This window comes from Hemitrygon akajei, chromosome 12 (assembly GCF_048418815.1).
Source record: "Hemitrygon akajei chromosome 12, sHemAka1.3, whole genome shotgun sequence".
Lineage (NCBI taxonomy): Eukaryota > Metazoa > Chordata > Chondrichthyes > Myliobatiformes > Dasyatidae > Hemitrygon > Hemitrygon akajei.
In genome coordinates this window covers 62,828,236-62,843,949 of record NC_133135.1, presented here as the reverse complement: position 1 = coordinate 62,843,949, position 15,714 = coordinate 62,828,236, and the positions used below count along the sequence as shown (strand labels likewise).

At 40.7% G+C, this 15,714-nt stretch overlaps 1 protein-coding gene across 1 annotated transcript in view; it reads right to left on the bottom strand.

Moving 5' to 3' along the window:
- The window catches only part of nmnat2 (nicotinamide nucleotide adenylyltransferase 2), a 275,753-nt gene that overhangs the window by 184,749 nt on the left and 75,290 nt on the right, over positions 1-15,714 (bottom strand). The window contains exon 2 of the mRNA XM_073063279.1: positions 9,415-9,503. Within this exon, the coding sequence (XP_072919380.1) occupies positions 9,415-9,503 (89 nt within the window). The remainder of the gene's footprint in view (positions 1-9,414; positions 9,504-15,714) is intronic.

Here is a 15,714-nt window from a genome sequence, read left to right as displayed (position 1 = left end):
AATTGGCATATGGGAGCGAGATTGAAAATCTGGTTGAATGGTGCCACAGCAACAACCTCTTAACATCAGCAAAACCAAAGCACTGATCATCAACTACAGGATGAAGAATCTGGGAGGTCCATAAGCTAGTTGTCTTTGGAGGAATGGAGGAGAAGATGGTTAGTAGCTTTAAATACCTTTGTGTTATCACATAAGAGGATCTGTCCTGGGACCATCACAAAACAGGCTCACCAACACCTTTACTTTCTTAGAAGTTTGTATCGATTCAGCATTTCACCTTGACATACGTAAATAGCTGCACAGTGGAGAGTATCCTAACTGGTTGCACCAGGGCCTGGTATGGAAATACCAATGCCCATGGACAGAAAGTGATGGATAGAGCCCAGTCCATCACAGGCAACACCCTCCCCATCATTGAATACACTTACATGGAGCATTGCCACAAGAAAGCAGCATCTACTGGCAAAGAGATGATGGCCAAGAAAACACACCAGGACCTCGGGAGGCTCAAGAAATTCCCTTCAAACCTCTCTGATTTTTATTAATGCACCATAGAAAGCATCCTACAGTGATACGTCTCAGCCTAGTATGGCAACTGTTCTGGCTATGACCACAAGAAACTACAGAGAACTGTTGATGCAGCTGAACACATCATGGAAACCGTCCTCCCCTCCATGGACTCTTGTCTATACTTCCCGCTTCCTTGGTAAAGCAGCCAGAATAATCCAGGACCCCACACCCCCCCAGACATGCAGAAGATACAAGCCTGAAAACACATACCATCAAGCTGAAAGACAACTTCTATTCTACTGTAATAAGACCATTGAATATTTGTCTGGTATAATGGACACTAATCTTGTTAATCTACCTCATTGTAACCTTGCACACTATTGTCAACCTGCACTACACTTTCTCTGTAACTAACACTTTATTCTGCATTGCTAATGCTTTACTTGTACTAGCTCAATATATTGTTGTAATGAATTGATCTGTAAGAACAATAAGCAAGACATTTTCTCACTGTACCTCACTACATGTGACAATAATAAACCACTTTTTCAATTTAGCACTTCAGTCGAAGTGGACCAGTGGCAGGGAAGCAGTGATTCAGTTCAGCTCAGTAAGTGAATACTGTTCTTTGGACAACAACTCCAAAGAATCTCTACTCCCTTTGTTTCAAACTCTGGCTATGGGTGTGCTTCAGATATTAAACAAAAATGTCTGACTAGCAAATTCTATTTGTTGTTTTTACAGATCAGACTTCAGTCTATAACCTTACCCTGCAAACCTCCAGAACCTATCTTTTATAACCATTTGTCCAACTTCGTTTATTCTTTATGGATTGCAAGGTTTTCTTAAACTTTCACATGTCTCAGTGTTGATGTGAATAACATATGCCAACTAACAAGTTCTTAATGATATGGTATGCTGAAAAGGTAAATGTATCTCTATCTAATAATTCGACATTCTAATCTCACTAATCGGTACGAGTTAATTTGCGTTTTCTAATATTACATTGCCCTTCTTTTTTGAATCCTCTCTTCACCACTCACTGAACAGCATCTGGGTGGGCGAACCCACCCTGAACTCAGTAAATGTCTTTTCTCCAACAGCAACTTCCTTCAGTCTGGAATAGAGATCCTTGACTCCGAGTCGGAAGGCAATGAATTCAAGTCGTGCTCTGGAGAGGCAGAATATAATAAAATGAGAGAGACAATGTTTTTCTCTCTTTCAAGTCAAGTCAAGTGGTTTATTGTCATGTGCACAAGTACAGAAGGGTACGGGTGCAATGGAAAACTTGTTTGCAGCAGCACCACTGTATATAGGTTATAGGTACAGTATATAGGTTCATAGTACCCTCTATGTACTGTACAGTATATAGGTTCAGACAACACACAAAACCCAAATCATACAAGACATGGAGAATAAAGAGGGTGCAAAACAAGACACTAGTGCAAAAAAAAATACAATCAGAGAAAGTCTGTGTAAGTACAAAAGGTGGTCCACTGTGTTCCATGGGATGGGGTTGTGCAGATTAAGAACCTGATGGATGTAGGAAAGTAGTTATCCCTGAACCAGGCTTCTACACCTCCTACCTGATGGTAACAGCATGACCAGATGGTGGGAATCCTTAACGACAGATGCTGCCTTCTTGAGGGGTACATCCTATGTCAGTGATGGACTAGGTTGTGTCCTCTACTCTCTGCAGTCTCTTCTGTTTCTGTGCATTGAAAGTACTGTACCAAGCAAGGAGTAATAAATACACTGACAACAATGCAATACAAATGTTACTTACCACGTTGCCACCCAAGCCATTTCATTGTATTGGACCTACTCCAGGCAGATGCCTCACTATCTATGGAGTTGTGAATGAAATAGAACACTGTTCTGTTCTCACTTTGCACTGAAACATCCCCACTTCTCACTTTGAGGAAGGGAAGGCCATCTATCCAGCATCGGAAGACAGCTGACATAGTACGCCACCCTCAGGGTCCCTGGCCACAATATACAGGGACTGGGATGATTGACTTCTGATAACTATCACTACATTCCAGTGGCTGCTTGCTGCTACTCTAATGCTGTCTTAATGTCAATATTCCTCATTCTCACTTGTTCTTGGGATTCAGAGAAGGTTGTGAAGAAAAGTTAAACAGGAGTTAATTGTTCCATAAAACAATTGGGCCTAAAATATACCCTCACACTGCTCACAATAATTTCACAACAATACTCCTGCACCTATTTTCTATGTTTCTATGTTTCAGGGCATTTTTGCCAAGTTCTGTCCTCAACCAGAATTGTCAGGTTTATTATCACTGACATATGTCTGGAATATGTCATTGGTATTTTTCTGGTCCTGTGAATTGATGCCTCCATACCATTCTGTACCCAGTCAGAATTCTCTCCACAGCACATCTGTAGAAAATTGCTAAAGTCTTTGGTGACATCCCAAATCTCCTCAAACTTGTAATGGAATAAGGCCGTGGGCATGCCTTCTTCATAATTGCTTCAATATGTAGAGCCAAGGATAGATCTTCTGAGATGTTGACACCAAGGAACTTGGAACTGCTGACCCCTTCCACTTCTGATCCCTCGATGAGGACTGGTGTGTGTTTTCCTGACTTCCCTTTCCTGAAGTGCACAATTCATTCTTTGGACTTACTGATGTTGAGTAGAAGGTTGTTGCTGCAGCACCCCTCAATCTGCTGATCGATCCCACTCCTGTTTGCCTCCTCATCACCATCTGAAATTCTGCCAACAACAGTTGTGTCATCAGCAAATGTATAGTTGGCATTTAAGTTGTGCCTAGCCACACTGTCAGCAGCGTAGAGAGAGTATAGCCCTGGGCTAAGCTCACATCCTTGAGGCGCACCAGTGTCAATTGTCAGCAAGGAGATGCAACTTCCAATACATCTCAATGTGGCAATCAAAGATCCAGTTGCAGAGGCAGGGTACAGAGCTCTGGTTTTGAAGATTATTGATAAGTACAGAGGGTATCATGGTGTTAAGTGCTGAGCTGTAATTAATAAACAGCAGCCTGACATAGGTACTACTGTTGTCCAGTGGTTCAAGGTGTGATTACATCCACTGTAGAAGCCAATGAGATTGCCTCCACCATAGACCTATTCTGGTGGTAGGCAAATTGCAGCTGGTCCAGGTCCTTGCTCAGGCAGGAGTTAATTCTAGCCATGACCAACCCCTCAATGCACTTTATCGCAGTAGATGGGAGTGCAACTGAGCGATAATCATTCAGGCAGCTCACCCTGCTCTTCAGGGGCACTAGTACAATTGCTGCCCTTAGGAAGCAGCTGGGAATCTCCAGCTGGAGCAGCGAGGAATTGAAGATGTCATTGGACACTCCAGCCAGCAGGTTGGCACAGGTTTTCAGTGCCCTGCCAGGTATATCATTGGGGCCTGACACCTAGTGACGGTCTGCCCTCTTGAAACATGTTTCTATGTTAGCTTCTGAGACAGATATCACAGGGTCACCAGATCCTGCAGGGATTCACACAGGTATAGTTTTATTCTCCCTTTCAAAATGTGTATAAAAGCTCATCTGGGAATGAAGCATCACAGCCATTTATGATATTAAGGTTTTGCCCTGTAATAGCCTGCAGATCCTGCCATAGCTGGCATGATTAACGTTTGTCTCCAACTTCACTTGGAATTGCATTTTCACTCTGGCACCAGGAACTTCCTCATTGTTGCTGCCTCTCAACCATAGTAACTTCAGACTTTCACTCTTGCAACATGGTGACAACGTGGGAGTAATTCTGGGAAAGTTTCCGGCTAATTCTGTTTTTTCAATTTTAGATAACTTTTTTTTTAAAACACTCCAGTTTGTCATCACATCTGTATACAAATGAACAGCGAGTAAAATTCATAGGTACCACATTGGCTGAAGTGCAGATTTGGAATGCTATATTACTGTCACATTTATTTCTTCAGAGACGCCAGTGGGAACTTACTTGGTGCAAATTAACTGTGGTGTCCTCTTCCTTATAATAGTAACTATTCTTACTGGCAGTAAAGTTGGTATATCATCATGAAGTGATGAAATGTGTGATATAAATCTTCAGAGGATTGTAAAGAGAACATTTGTAACAGAATATCCTCACTCAGCAAGTTCCTTAGCTGAAGGGATTAATACAACTTCCCAAAGAGAAAAATGGTGCTTCCTTATTTCTTTGTCATAAAGAATGAACTGATTCCTGCAAACTATTCTGTGCTGACTGCTGGGACATAATGAATGAGGTTAATTGCAAATCAGGCTATAGCGTATACTGTTCCAGCAGGGTGGATATGACTGTGTAGCTTCACAATGAACAGATGCTGCAACAAACAGGTCACCTTGTCTTGCTTCAAGCCTGATAACATCCTATAAATTAAGTTAAGTTCCTCATCAACATTATACTGATTTCCCAATTGGCAGGAGCAGACAGTGAGATTTTACTACTGAACAGCCAACAAACAAGAAGAAAAAAATAAAAAATTTCAATGATTTTACGGTGAACGCCAATGCCTAAACCGATGTTTGAAGATATGGGACAATTACACAGTACTTGCCAAGGCTACTCTGTGACCAGCTTTCAAATATGTAACATCATCAAGGACAAACAAACACATGGGAATACCATCACCCACAGATTCCTCTCCAAGACAGACATCATACCGACTTGGTAATATATTCATTATCACTGCCTCTAAAACCTGGAAGCCCCTGTGTAACAATGCTGAGGAAGTACCCTCATCAGAAGGACTTCACCGCCACCATCTTGATAATGAGTGGTAGGTATTGAATGCTGATCTTGCCAGTCATTCTTGCATCCTGAAAATGATTTTAAAACTTTTCAACCTTCACTTATTTACTTAGCAGCTTTACCATTTCCAAAACGTTAATGGTGACATTTTAATGTTTCTGGGAATGAACCCAATATATTATAGCCCTTTAATCAGCCTCTGGTTTCATTCCACGTCAGGTCTACACTCAGATTATGAATAAAACATCAGCTATGCAACTGGCTACAGTACACAGGTGTAATTACCTCTTCAAATGGCAGGGTAGGCCAACAAAAAGGAGATAATTATTAATTGCCAGGGACAGAAAACATCAGATGTTTTCACAGCTGTTAGTGTTTGGGATATATCACTAGTTGTAACCATAGTGTCTCCATTTTCCTGGAATTAGCACACTGTGCAGGAGACTACTTCATATTAATAATTCAGAAAGTGGAGAGAATGAGGCAGAAGGGGACACATAATTTTATTTGTGACAGAGTTCAGTGACTTTGTCCTGTTTTGTCCTGTAGCTGCTCTGTGAGAACAGCTCAGTGGAGAAAGTAACACTTCTGGTTTTTACTGGGTGTGTTAGGGCATAATTAATGGGTGAAGTGGAATCAGCCTAACAGAGAACAGAGACCAGAACAGCACTGCACAGGCCATTCAGCCCCTGCCCTGAAGTCGTTCTGATCTTTCAACCTACTCCCAGGTCAACCTAATTTTTCCCTCCCTCCTACACAGACCTCTATTTCTCTTCTTCCTGTGTGCTTATCTTAAATGCCCCTAATGTATCTGCCTCTACCATCATCCCTGGTAGCACATTACATGCATCTATCACTCTGTATAAAGAAACTTACCTCTGATATCTTCTTCACTCTTCCCCCCGCCCCCCCAAACCTTCCTCCAGACACTTTAAAATTATGCCCTCTCATATTAGACACTTCCTCCCTGGGATAAAGGCACTGGCTGTCCACTCTGTCTGTGCCTCTCATCATCTTATACACTTCTATCGTATGAGGTGTACTTGTAATATTAATTGCACCAGTGACGCCTGTGGTTTCATGAATCTTACAGTCTGTTCTTACCCATAATATGAGTACAAGTTAAAATAGACAAACATTACTTCATGGAATATTACAAGTGAATGCCATGCTCCAAAATGAGAAATTAGAAGTTCAAGGTTCAAAGTAAATTTATATCAAAGTACATATATGTCACCGTATACAATGCTGAGACTCATTTTATTGTGGGCATACTCAATAAATCTATAATAGAACAATAACCCCAAGAGTCAATGAAAGACCGCACCAACCTGAGCACTCAATCAGTGTGCAAAAGATATGCAAATACAATGAGAAATAAATAACAATTATTAATAAATAAGCAATAAATATCAAGAACATAAGATGAAGAACACTTGAAAGTGAATCCATAGGTTATGGCAATATTTCAGTGATGGGGAAAGTGAAGTTGAGTGAAGCTATCCCCTTTGGTTCAACAGCCTGATGATTATGGGATAATAAATGCTCCTGAACCTGGTGGTGTGAGACCCGAGCTTCCTGTACCTTTCCCCTGATGACAGCAGTGAGAAGAGAGCATGTCCTGGGTGGTGGGGGTCCCTGATGGTGGATGCTGCTTTCTTGCAACAATGTTTTGTGTGGATATGTTCAATGGTGGAGAGAGCTTTACCCTATTAGACCATATCTAATACATTTTGGAGGATTTTTCATTCAAGGGCGATGGTGCTTCTGTGGTGAACTACATATACCTGTCTGGACACGCCCCCTGCTGACTGCTCCTGTGGCTCCTCCCACAGACCCCGGTATAAAGGCGATTGAGGCCTGAGCCCGGCCTTTCTGTCTCCAGGATGTAGTATGGTGGTCAACCACTGATTGTTCCTTCTTCCAGTCAATAAAAGCCGATATCTCGCCTTTACGTCTCAGAGAGAGTTATTGATGGTGCATCAGTTTCCATACCAGGCTGTGATGCAGCCAGTCAATACACATCTATGGAAGTTTGTCAAAGTTTTAGATGTCATGCTAAATTTTCACAAACCCCCTAAGGAAGTTGAAGCGCTGCTGTGCTTGCTTCATAATTGCACTCATGTGCTGGGACAGGACAGGTCCTCTGAAATAATAACAGAGGACCCTTTCCATCTCTGGTTACCCAAAGAGGACTGGCTCATGGATCTCAGGTTCTCTCCTCCTGAAGTCAATAATCAGCTCCTTGGTCTTGCTGACATTGAGTAAGAGGTGGCACCACTAGGCCAGATTTTCATTCTCCCTCCTCTATGCTGATTCATCACTACCTTTGATTCAGCCTGTGACAGTGGTGTTGTCAACAAACGTGAATATGGCATTGGAGCAGTGCTTAGCCACGCAGTCAAAGGTGTAAAGTGAGTAGAGCAGGGGCTAAGCACAGAGCCTTGTGGTGTACCTGTGCTGAAGGAGATCATGGAGAAGATGTTGTTGTCAGTCCAAACTGACTGAAGACTGCAAGTGAGGAAATCCAGGATCCAATTACACAAGGGGGAATTGAGGCCAAGGTTTTGGAGGTTATTGATTATTCAAATATTATTCAAAATCATGACACCACTAAATAAAAGGTTCTTTATTCTTCAGTATTTTTATGAAATTAAACCTATATTCACAGGACTAACAGCAGAAATGAAGAACACATTTGGGTACTACCAACATGCCCTTCAGTGTGTTATGTCATAAATAGATGTGTTCATTGACCTGTGCAGAACAAAACCATGTTGTCAAACACGTTAATGAATTAGAATACAAGGGAAGGGGGTATTGCAAACCTTTTTTGGGGGTGATAAAAGTGAGCAGTTTTGAATGGTAATAGGGACTGGAAAGGGTCTAGGCTGAACAAACAAGGCACAGAAAGAAGAGCATTTCAGTTGTAATTTCCCATTTTTAAAAATCAGGCTTATAATGAAATAAAGCATTTACTCTCACAAAATGTGCGGAAATGTAGTTACCTTTCTATGGAAATTTGTGCAAACAAGCTTCAGTTGAAACTTTAAGAGTTGAGATTATTTTTTCCTATCGGGGGTATTGCAGGAAAGGGAGACAAGGCTGCATGGGGTCAGACACAGAGCAAAAGGATGGCACTGCTCTGCAGCACTGCTGCCACTCGCTCTCAGTACCAACAACCTATCCTTAAACTTGTGCTGCTGTGTGGGGTTTGCAAGTTCTCCCTGGGAAGCTCAAGAGAGGTACTCCTGGGTGCTCCAAGGTGCTCTGGTCGGTAAGTTAGTTAGCTGTTTTAAATTACCCTTGGTGTAGATGGATGGCAAGGGGGTGGAGGGGAAGATGTGATAGGTTACAGGAAAAGCGAGTGGGAAAATGGTATTGGTGGAATTGCTCCAAGTGCAGCATACACTCAAGGGGCCAAATTGCCTCCTGCTACATTATGAGGATATGATGTATGAAAATGTCCAGAGGAAGGGGGCTCAAGCTCACAGGGCAGAAGGGTGTTGTGTTTCAACTTCCTCGTGAATCAATCTTTCTTACAAATCACCATGGTAGGGAGCCCAGCGATGGCTCACCAGGTTTTCCAATAGAGTGCAACTAGAGAAATAACCATGAAGGGAGAGGGGAAAGAGAGGCCGAGAGCAAATCACTATCGATTTCCACTGTTTACCATGGTGGAACAAAAAAGCCTCGATTTCCTCTTGCAGCAGTTAATAGTCATCAGGAAAAACAACCTCCTCATTAAAAGGGAGGGATCTCATTGAAATCTGTCAAATATTGAAAGGCCTAAATAGAGTTGATGTTTCCTATAGTGTGAGTCTTGCACCAGAGGGCACAGCCTCAGAGAGGGACGTCCATTTAGAACAGAGATGAGGAAGAATTTCTTTAGTCAGAGGGTGGTAAATCTGTGGAAGTCATTGCTGCAGATGGCTGTGGAGGCCAAGCAATTGGATATATTTAAAGCAGAGGTCAATAGATTCCTAATTAGTAAGGAGGTCATTGGTTACAGAGAGAAGGCAGGAGAATAGGGTTGAGAGGGATAATAAATCGGCCATGGTGAAATGCCATATGACCTAATTCTGTTCCTATCTCTTGTGGTTGTACAGTCTAACACTGAAAGAGTTCAAGATACATTTGTCCTTCGCAGTATTACCTGCTTTCCATAGGAGTCATGAACTGGTGAGATGATTCCCCCAATCACAATGTAGCGCCCTGTCTTGTGCAGATAATCACGGGCTCTCTCTGAAAGCAGAAACAGGAAAGGTGAATTTACAAAATGCAGAGGGTGATATACTGAATCACAGCTTGATCTCTGTGTTATACTTCATTGAGCTAGCTGGTTCTTGTTCATTTACTCTACAAACAGCTCCTGGAAGAAACTTAAATGCAGTTTCAGTGCTAAACTGCTGCTGCTTCACATTTTCCCAAATATTGTCAGGTGATAGAGAAATGCTGATTCTGTGATATTCAATCAGATAACCCAAAACAATTCAAAAACTAGCCTCAAATGCAAGATATCTTTAATATATAGTACAGTCGACCTTCACTAATCCAACTACCTATAATCCGGTTGCTTCGATAATCCGGCACTGATTTCAAATTTTCCGCGCAACTGTAATTTCAAATTTCCCGGGCCACCGTACCAATCTACTGCGCATTGTTTTGGTTGCGCTAGATCTGTTCACGTGTTGTCGCACTCTTGTAAGCGCAGACAGGCAATTCCTGCTTATTTCCCTGCATTTATTAATATCATTTATTGTTTCAGCTATATAGGACCCTGGTCAGACCCCACTTGGACTACTGTGCTCAGTTCTGGTTGCCTCAATACAAAAAGGTTGTGGAAGCCATAGAAAGGGTGCAGAGATTTACAAGGATGTTGCCTGGATTGGGGAGCATGCCTTATGAGAATAGGTTGAGTGAACTCGGCCTTTTCTCCTTGGAGCGAAGGAGGATGAGAGGTGACCTGATAGAGGTGTACAAGATGATGAGAGGTATTGATCGTGTGGATAGTCAGAGGCTTTTTCCCAGGGCTGAAATGGTTGCCACAAAAGGACACAGGTTTAAGGTGCTGGGGAGTAGGTACAGAGGAGATGTCAGGGGTAAGTTTTTTACTCAGAGAGTGGTGAGTGCGTGGAATCAGCTGCCGGTGACGGTGGTGGAGACGGATACGATAGGGTCTTTTAAGAGGCTTTTAGGTAGGTACATGGAGCTTAGTAAAATAGAGGGCTATAGGTAAGCCAAGTAATTTCTAAGGTAGGGACATGTTGAAAGGCCTGTATTGTGCTGTAGGTTTTCTATGTTTCCATGTTTCTATCATTGGCTCTACTTTAGCCCCAGTTATGGCCCCAGTGAGTAAAGAAAATGCACCTCGTGCTGTGAAGCAGAAACACCACACATTATCCATTAAAGATAAGGTTGAACTCTTGAAAAAAGTGGACAGTGGTGTATCGGTGAAAAACTTGTGCGAGTGTTACAACATTGGCTCTTCCACAGGGTACGATATAAATAAACAGAAAGTAAAACAGCTACACTTTTTTGTTGATAGTGGCTCAAAGAAACCGATGTGCGTAAGAAAAACAATGAAAGACGCAAGAAGTTCGGAACTAGATAAAGTGCTGATAACGCGGTTTAATCTTCATGTAAGTGAAGGTGTTGGACTATCTGGAGATATGGTGAAGGAACGAGCAAAAGTGTTTCCTGAAGAACTAGGACTAGAGTATGAGTGTGACTATAGTGAAGGCTGGCTTCATCGGTTCAAGCAGTGTCATGGCTTACAGTTTCGTGCAGTGCGTGGTGAAAAACGTTCAGCAGACAAGGAAGCTGCAGCAGAGTTTGTTGAAGAAACTGTATTTGAAGAAACTGCTGCGCCAGTTTCAGCACCAGTTCCTGACACTTCACTCATTTTTCAAGATTAAGATGTTGATTATCCCGACAACCCCACACTTGCAGACGTGTAACTTTTCCTGAAGGTATATTAAACATCTCACTTTAGAAGCAGAAGCGCTCAACTTTTCAGTATAAGTTAATTCCTGTACATTTACCTGTACCCTTTATTTTACCTGTGCCTGTACAGTATATTACTTTATTAAAATTTCACTTGCTACTCATTTAATATTTAGGTTTCATTATTATCTAACTTCTACTGATTTACATGCTATTTTAAAGGTATGATGAGGCAGTTAGCTATTGCTTAATGTGATCCTTCTGTAATTCGGCATTTTCACTAATCGGGAACTCCTCAGGTCCCAATGGTGCCGGATTATAGAAGGTCAACCTGTAATTGTACATCCCAAAGCATTTCATGAAATAAAATTTGACAGTGATGCTTTCCAAAAGAAATATCAGGACAAAAAAAAAGTGAGTTTTACAAACCATTTTAAAAGGGGGAGTAGAAAGGCAGAGTGCTGAGGAAAGGAATTATAGAGGGCAGGGCCTGAGGAGTCTGTGCAAGATGCTAATTTTAATGTATCACAGGTGTAGGGGAGAGAGACATTAGAGAGATAAAGACTGGCAACTCAACAAAGAAGGGCTGAAAATGGTGAGAATTTCAAACCCGAGTGTCTAAACTCACCTAAAACAATGCCACACACAAAGAAATGAAGGTACTCAGGTCAGGCAGAGTCGATGGAAGGAAATGGACAGTTGATATTTCAGGCGGAGTCTCTTAATCTGAACATTTCATCTATTATAAAACATCTTCCAATGAGAATTATTTGATTTTTTTTGTTTTCAGAGAACATAGAACAGTATAGACCCTTTGGCCCACAATGTTGCACCAACTTTTAAACCTACTCTAAGGTCAATTTAAGCCTTCCCTCCTACATAGCCCTCCACTTCTCTAATATCCATATGCCTATCTAAAAGTTTCTTAAATGTCCCTGACGTATCTACCTCTACCTCTTTCTCTATCTCTACCTCTGGCAGGGTGTTCCATGCACTCACCACAGTCTCTGTGTAAAGAAATTATCTCTGGCAATCCACCTATGATTTCCTTCAATCACCTTAAAATTGTATCCTCTTTTTCCTTCTGTACCTTCACACTTTACAACATAAGCAAGTGATCTGCTAAAAAGAAACATGAAAAGCTTCCTACATTTAGTTGGCACATCTTTGCATTCTAAACCTCAGGCTATGATAACAAATTATATTTAAAAAAATTGTGAACCTTGGAGACATAGTTTTTGCAAGGGATCCTATTCGCCAGTTCACAAATTATATGTTAAAAAGTTAATTTTCATGGTATTCTGCTGCTGTAACCCTTCCACTTCAATGTTCAACGTGTTGTGTTTTCAGAGTTGCTTTTCTGCACACCACTTTTGTAAAGCATGGTTATTTGAGTTACTGTTGCCTTCCTGTCAGCTTGAACAAGTCTGGCCATTCTCCTTTGATTTCTCTCATTAGCAAGGCAATTTTGCCCACAAGAGAGTCACTCACTGGATGTCTTTTTGTTGTTTTTGTTTTGCACCATTCTGTTAACTCAAGAAACTGTTGTGCATGAAATTCCCAAGAGATTAGCAGTTTCTGAGATACTGAAAGCACCCCTTCTGGCATCAACCATCATTTCACAGTCAAAGTTACTTAGATCACATTTCTTCCCTGTTCTGATGTTTGGTCTGAACAATAACTCAACCTCTTCTTCTTCGGACTTTTAATGGCAGTTAGCAGTCCAGCGTAAAGATCCATTACCACCATCAACTGCACTGTGGTGCAGAGAACTGGAGAAAAAACCCTTACTACTTCTTTTTCAAATTAAAGCTAAATTACCCCCAAAAGCCCTGTAGACTGGAAGTAATGAAAGGCGATACTGTGATACATTAAAGTCACTCCCATAACTTAAAGTTTTTAAATGAAAACTGTCAATCCCCAAAGATTGTAATGAAGCCTGCATTTGATTTATTTCAACCTTATATGCTTCACACTGTAATAATATGTTCAACTGTTTCATAATAATGGCAAAGCCTACACAACCCAGAGTGATGTTTTCCAACAAGATATAAGGAATAATTAAGCATAGTATGCCCAATTCTAAGTAGTGCCAAAATAATTCCTTCCCTTATTGGTTTACCCCATTCTCCTGTTACTAACTAACTCTCATAAACTCATCAGTTTTATGTATTCTATAAAGGTGTCTCCTCTTATGCCCATTATCCAATAAGTCTTGCTATAACCCCCGAACTCTTAACCCTACCAACCCCTTACCTTCTGATTTGCTACGTAGAAGGTCTATATTCTCTGGTGAACTTTTATAACAGCTTTCTAAGCTAAACTATCAACCCCCTCATTCCCCTCAACACCTCTATGTGCAGGGGCCCAAAAGAAGCAAACATATGAACTAATACTTTGTGCATGAAATAATATTTGATGAGTTTCCAACAGTAAATCTGACCCACTACTAGAATCACCTGTTTTAAGACTCGTCATCACTGACAAGGAATCTGAACAAATTACAACTTTACATAGACAAATTTCTTCCACTCACTGAGAACCGAAAATAATGGCAATTGTCTGCTGTATATACTGATAAGTGATAGCAAGTCGTTTCTTCATCATTACCTGTAATTCAGACACAAAAACAGCCAACCAACATTCCCAGTTAAATTATCTTTTCATCCAAAAATGGTTAACATACCACAATAATTTTCCTTTATATATTTATGAACCAATAGACCCTCAGGCATAACAGAATCCTTAGACTTTATTAAATTGTGTAAACTAAAATCAATAAACACGGTTGGAAAAAGAAATAAGGTGTGGTTACTGAGAAAGCTGCTGTATGAAATTTCGTAAAATCCAACAAACCCATGTTCCTAGCATGATAAGAACCCAGCCACCCGAAACTGAAAAACACTCTTCTTATGATGTTCCCAACAGTCCTCCAACACACCTTTAACAGGATGTTAATTTCTTTGCCCCCCCCCAAATTAATCCAGTATGTTAACATCAACTTCCACCTCTGCAATTGTCCCATTTCAAGCAGAAAAGCCAAAACAGGGGGTGTCCTTACTGCACCACAACTTCACCTTAAAGCCTGTGCTTTAAGGTCAACATTGAAGAAGAAGCTGATTCACAAGACACACAGCCATAATCAAGCACAGATCTAATTAAACAAACATAAGTGGTCAACAAAGATTTGTGTATAGCACCCCAGGAATGCCTACATAGACACCTGAGAATACTTAATGCTCCTTTACATTTATCAATGATTTTTCTGATATGGTGCTTCCACATCAGCTTATTATCCATATACATGCCTCAAAATTTTACCACTGACTCTTCAAGAGTTTGACCATATAATTTCAAATCAAGTGCAGGCCTATTAATCCTCTTTGTAAAACATATAACTTGAGTTTTAGCTGCTGGAAGTTTAAATCCCCATCTACTTGAAATTGAAATTTCTACCTCTAATCCATAAAGCTCCATCATCTGCATATAGTGATTTACCCACCCCAGTACCTATCTCAGAGAAAATATCATTAATCATAATATTAAATAATAAAGGGCTGCAAACATTACCTTGTGAGGTCTCATTCTCTGTTCCACAGAAACCCAAATATACTTTGCCCACACTTACCTGCATAGACTGTCCAAATAAAAAACTCAGAAAAAATTCACACAATCTCCCCCCACTCCTAATTTCAGTAGTTTAATCAAAAAGTTCTTCCTTCCATCGCATATCACATGCCTTTTCAATATAAAAATACTGCTTCTTTATTTACCTGTACTTCCCTAATATCATCTTCCAAACATAAGACTGAATCTAATGTCACTCTACCCTTCCGAGGTCCACGCTGATAAAACGCTTTATCACCTCTCTTCTCCAATAAATAATTCAAACATTCTATTACCATATGCTCCACAAGTTTACATAAATGAGACGATAACAATACAGGCCTATAACTTGAAGGGTCCGGTGGGGTTTCCCAGCTTTTAGAACAGGTACTACTAATTTTTTTGAGGAAGGAAGATGACCCAAACTCCAAATATGATTCAAAAATTTTAATGTTATCTCAAGAGCATTAGCAGCCATATGTCTGATCAACCAATAACATTTATCATCCTTTCCTGCAGACATCTGGCCTACATAAATAATAGCCTTCTTAAATTCACACAAAGAAAACTCTGCATCAGTAATGCTATCATTGCTATAGCTGACTTCCAGCACATCAAGGTATTCATTTAGAACCTCATCCCTACATTGTTTAACCTCTTTATTTAAATTATCTTGATTATGAATTGCAGCAAATAACAGAGCCAGTAACTTAACCTTCTCCATCTCAGTAATAATCATTTTACCCTCATCAATCAATACTGGAATATTAGTATCCCAATAGATTACCCCCCTTCCAATTTCTTAATCTTTCTCCAAACATCTCCAAGTTTAATATCCCTTCCAATATTATCACAATATGACCTGCAGTAAACCTTTTTCTCAATCTTCACCACTTCCCTCAAC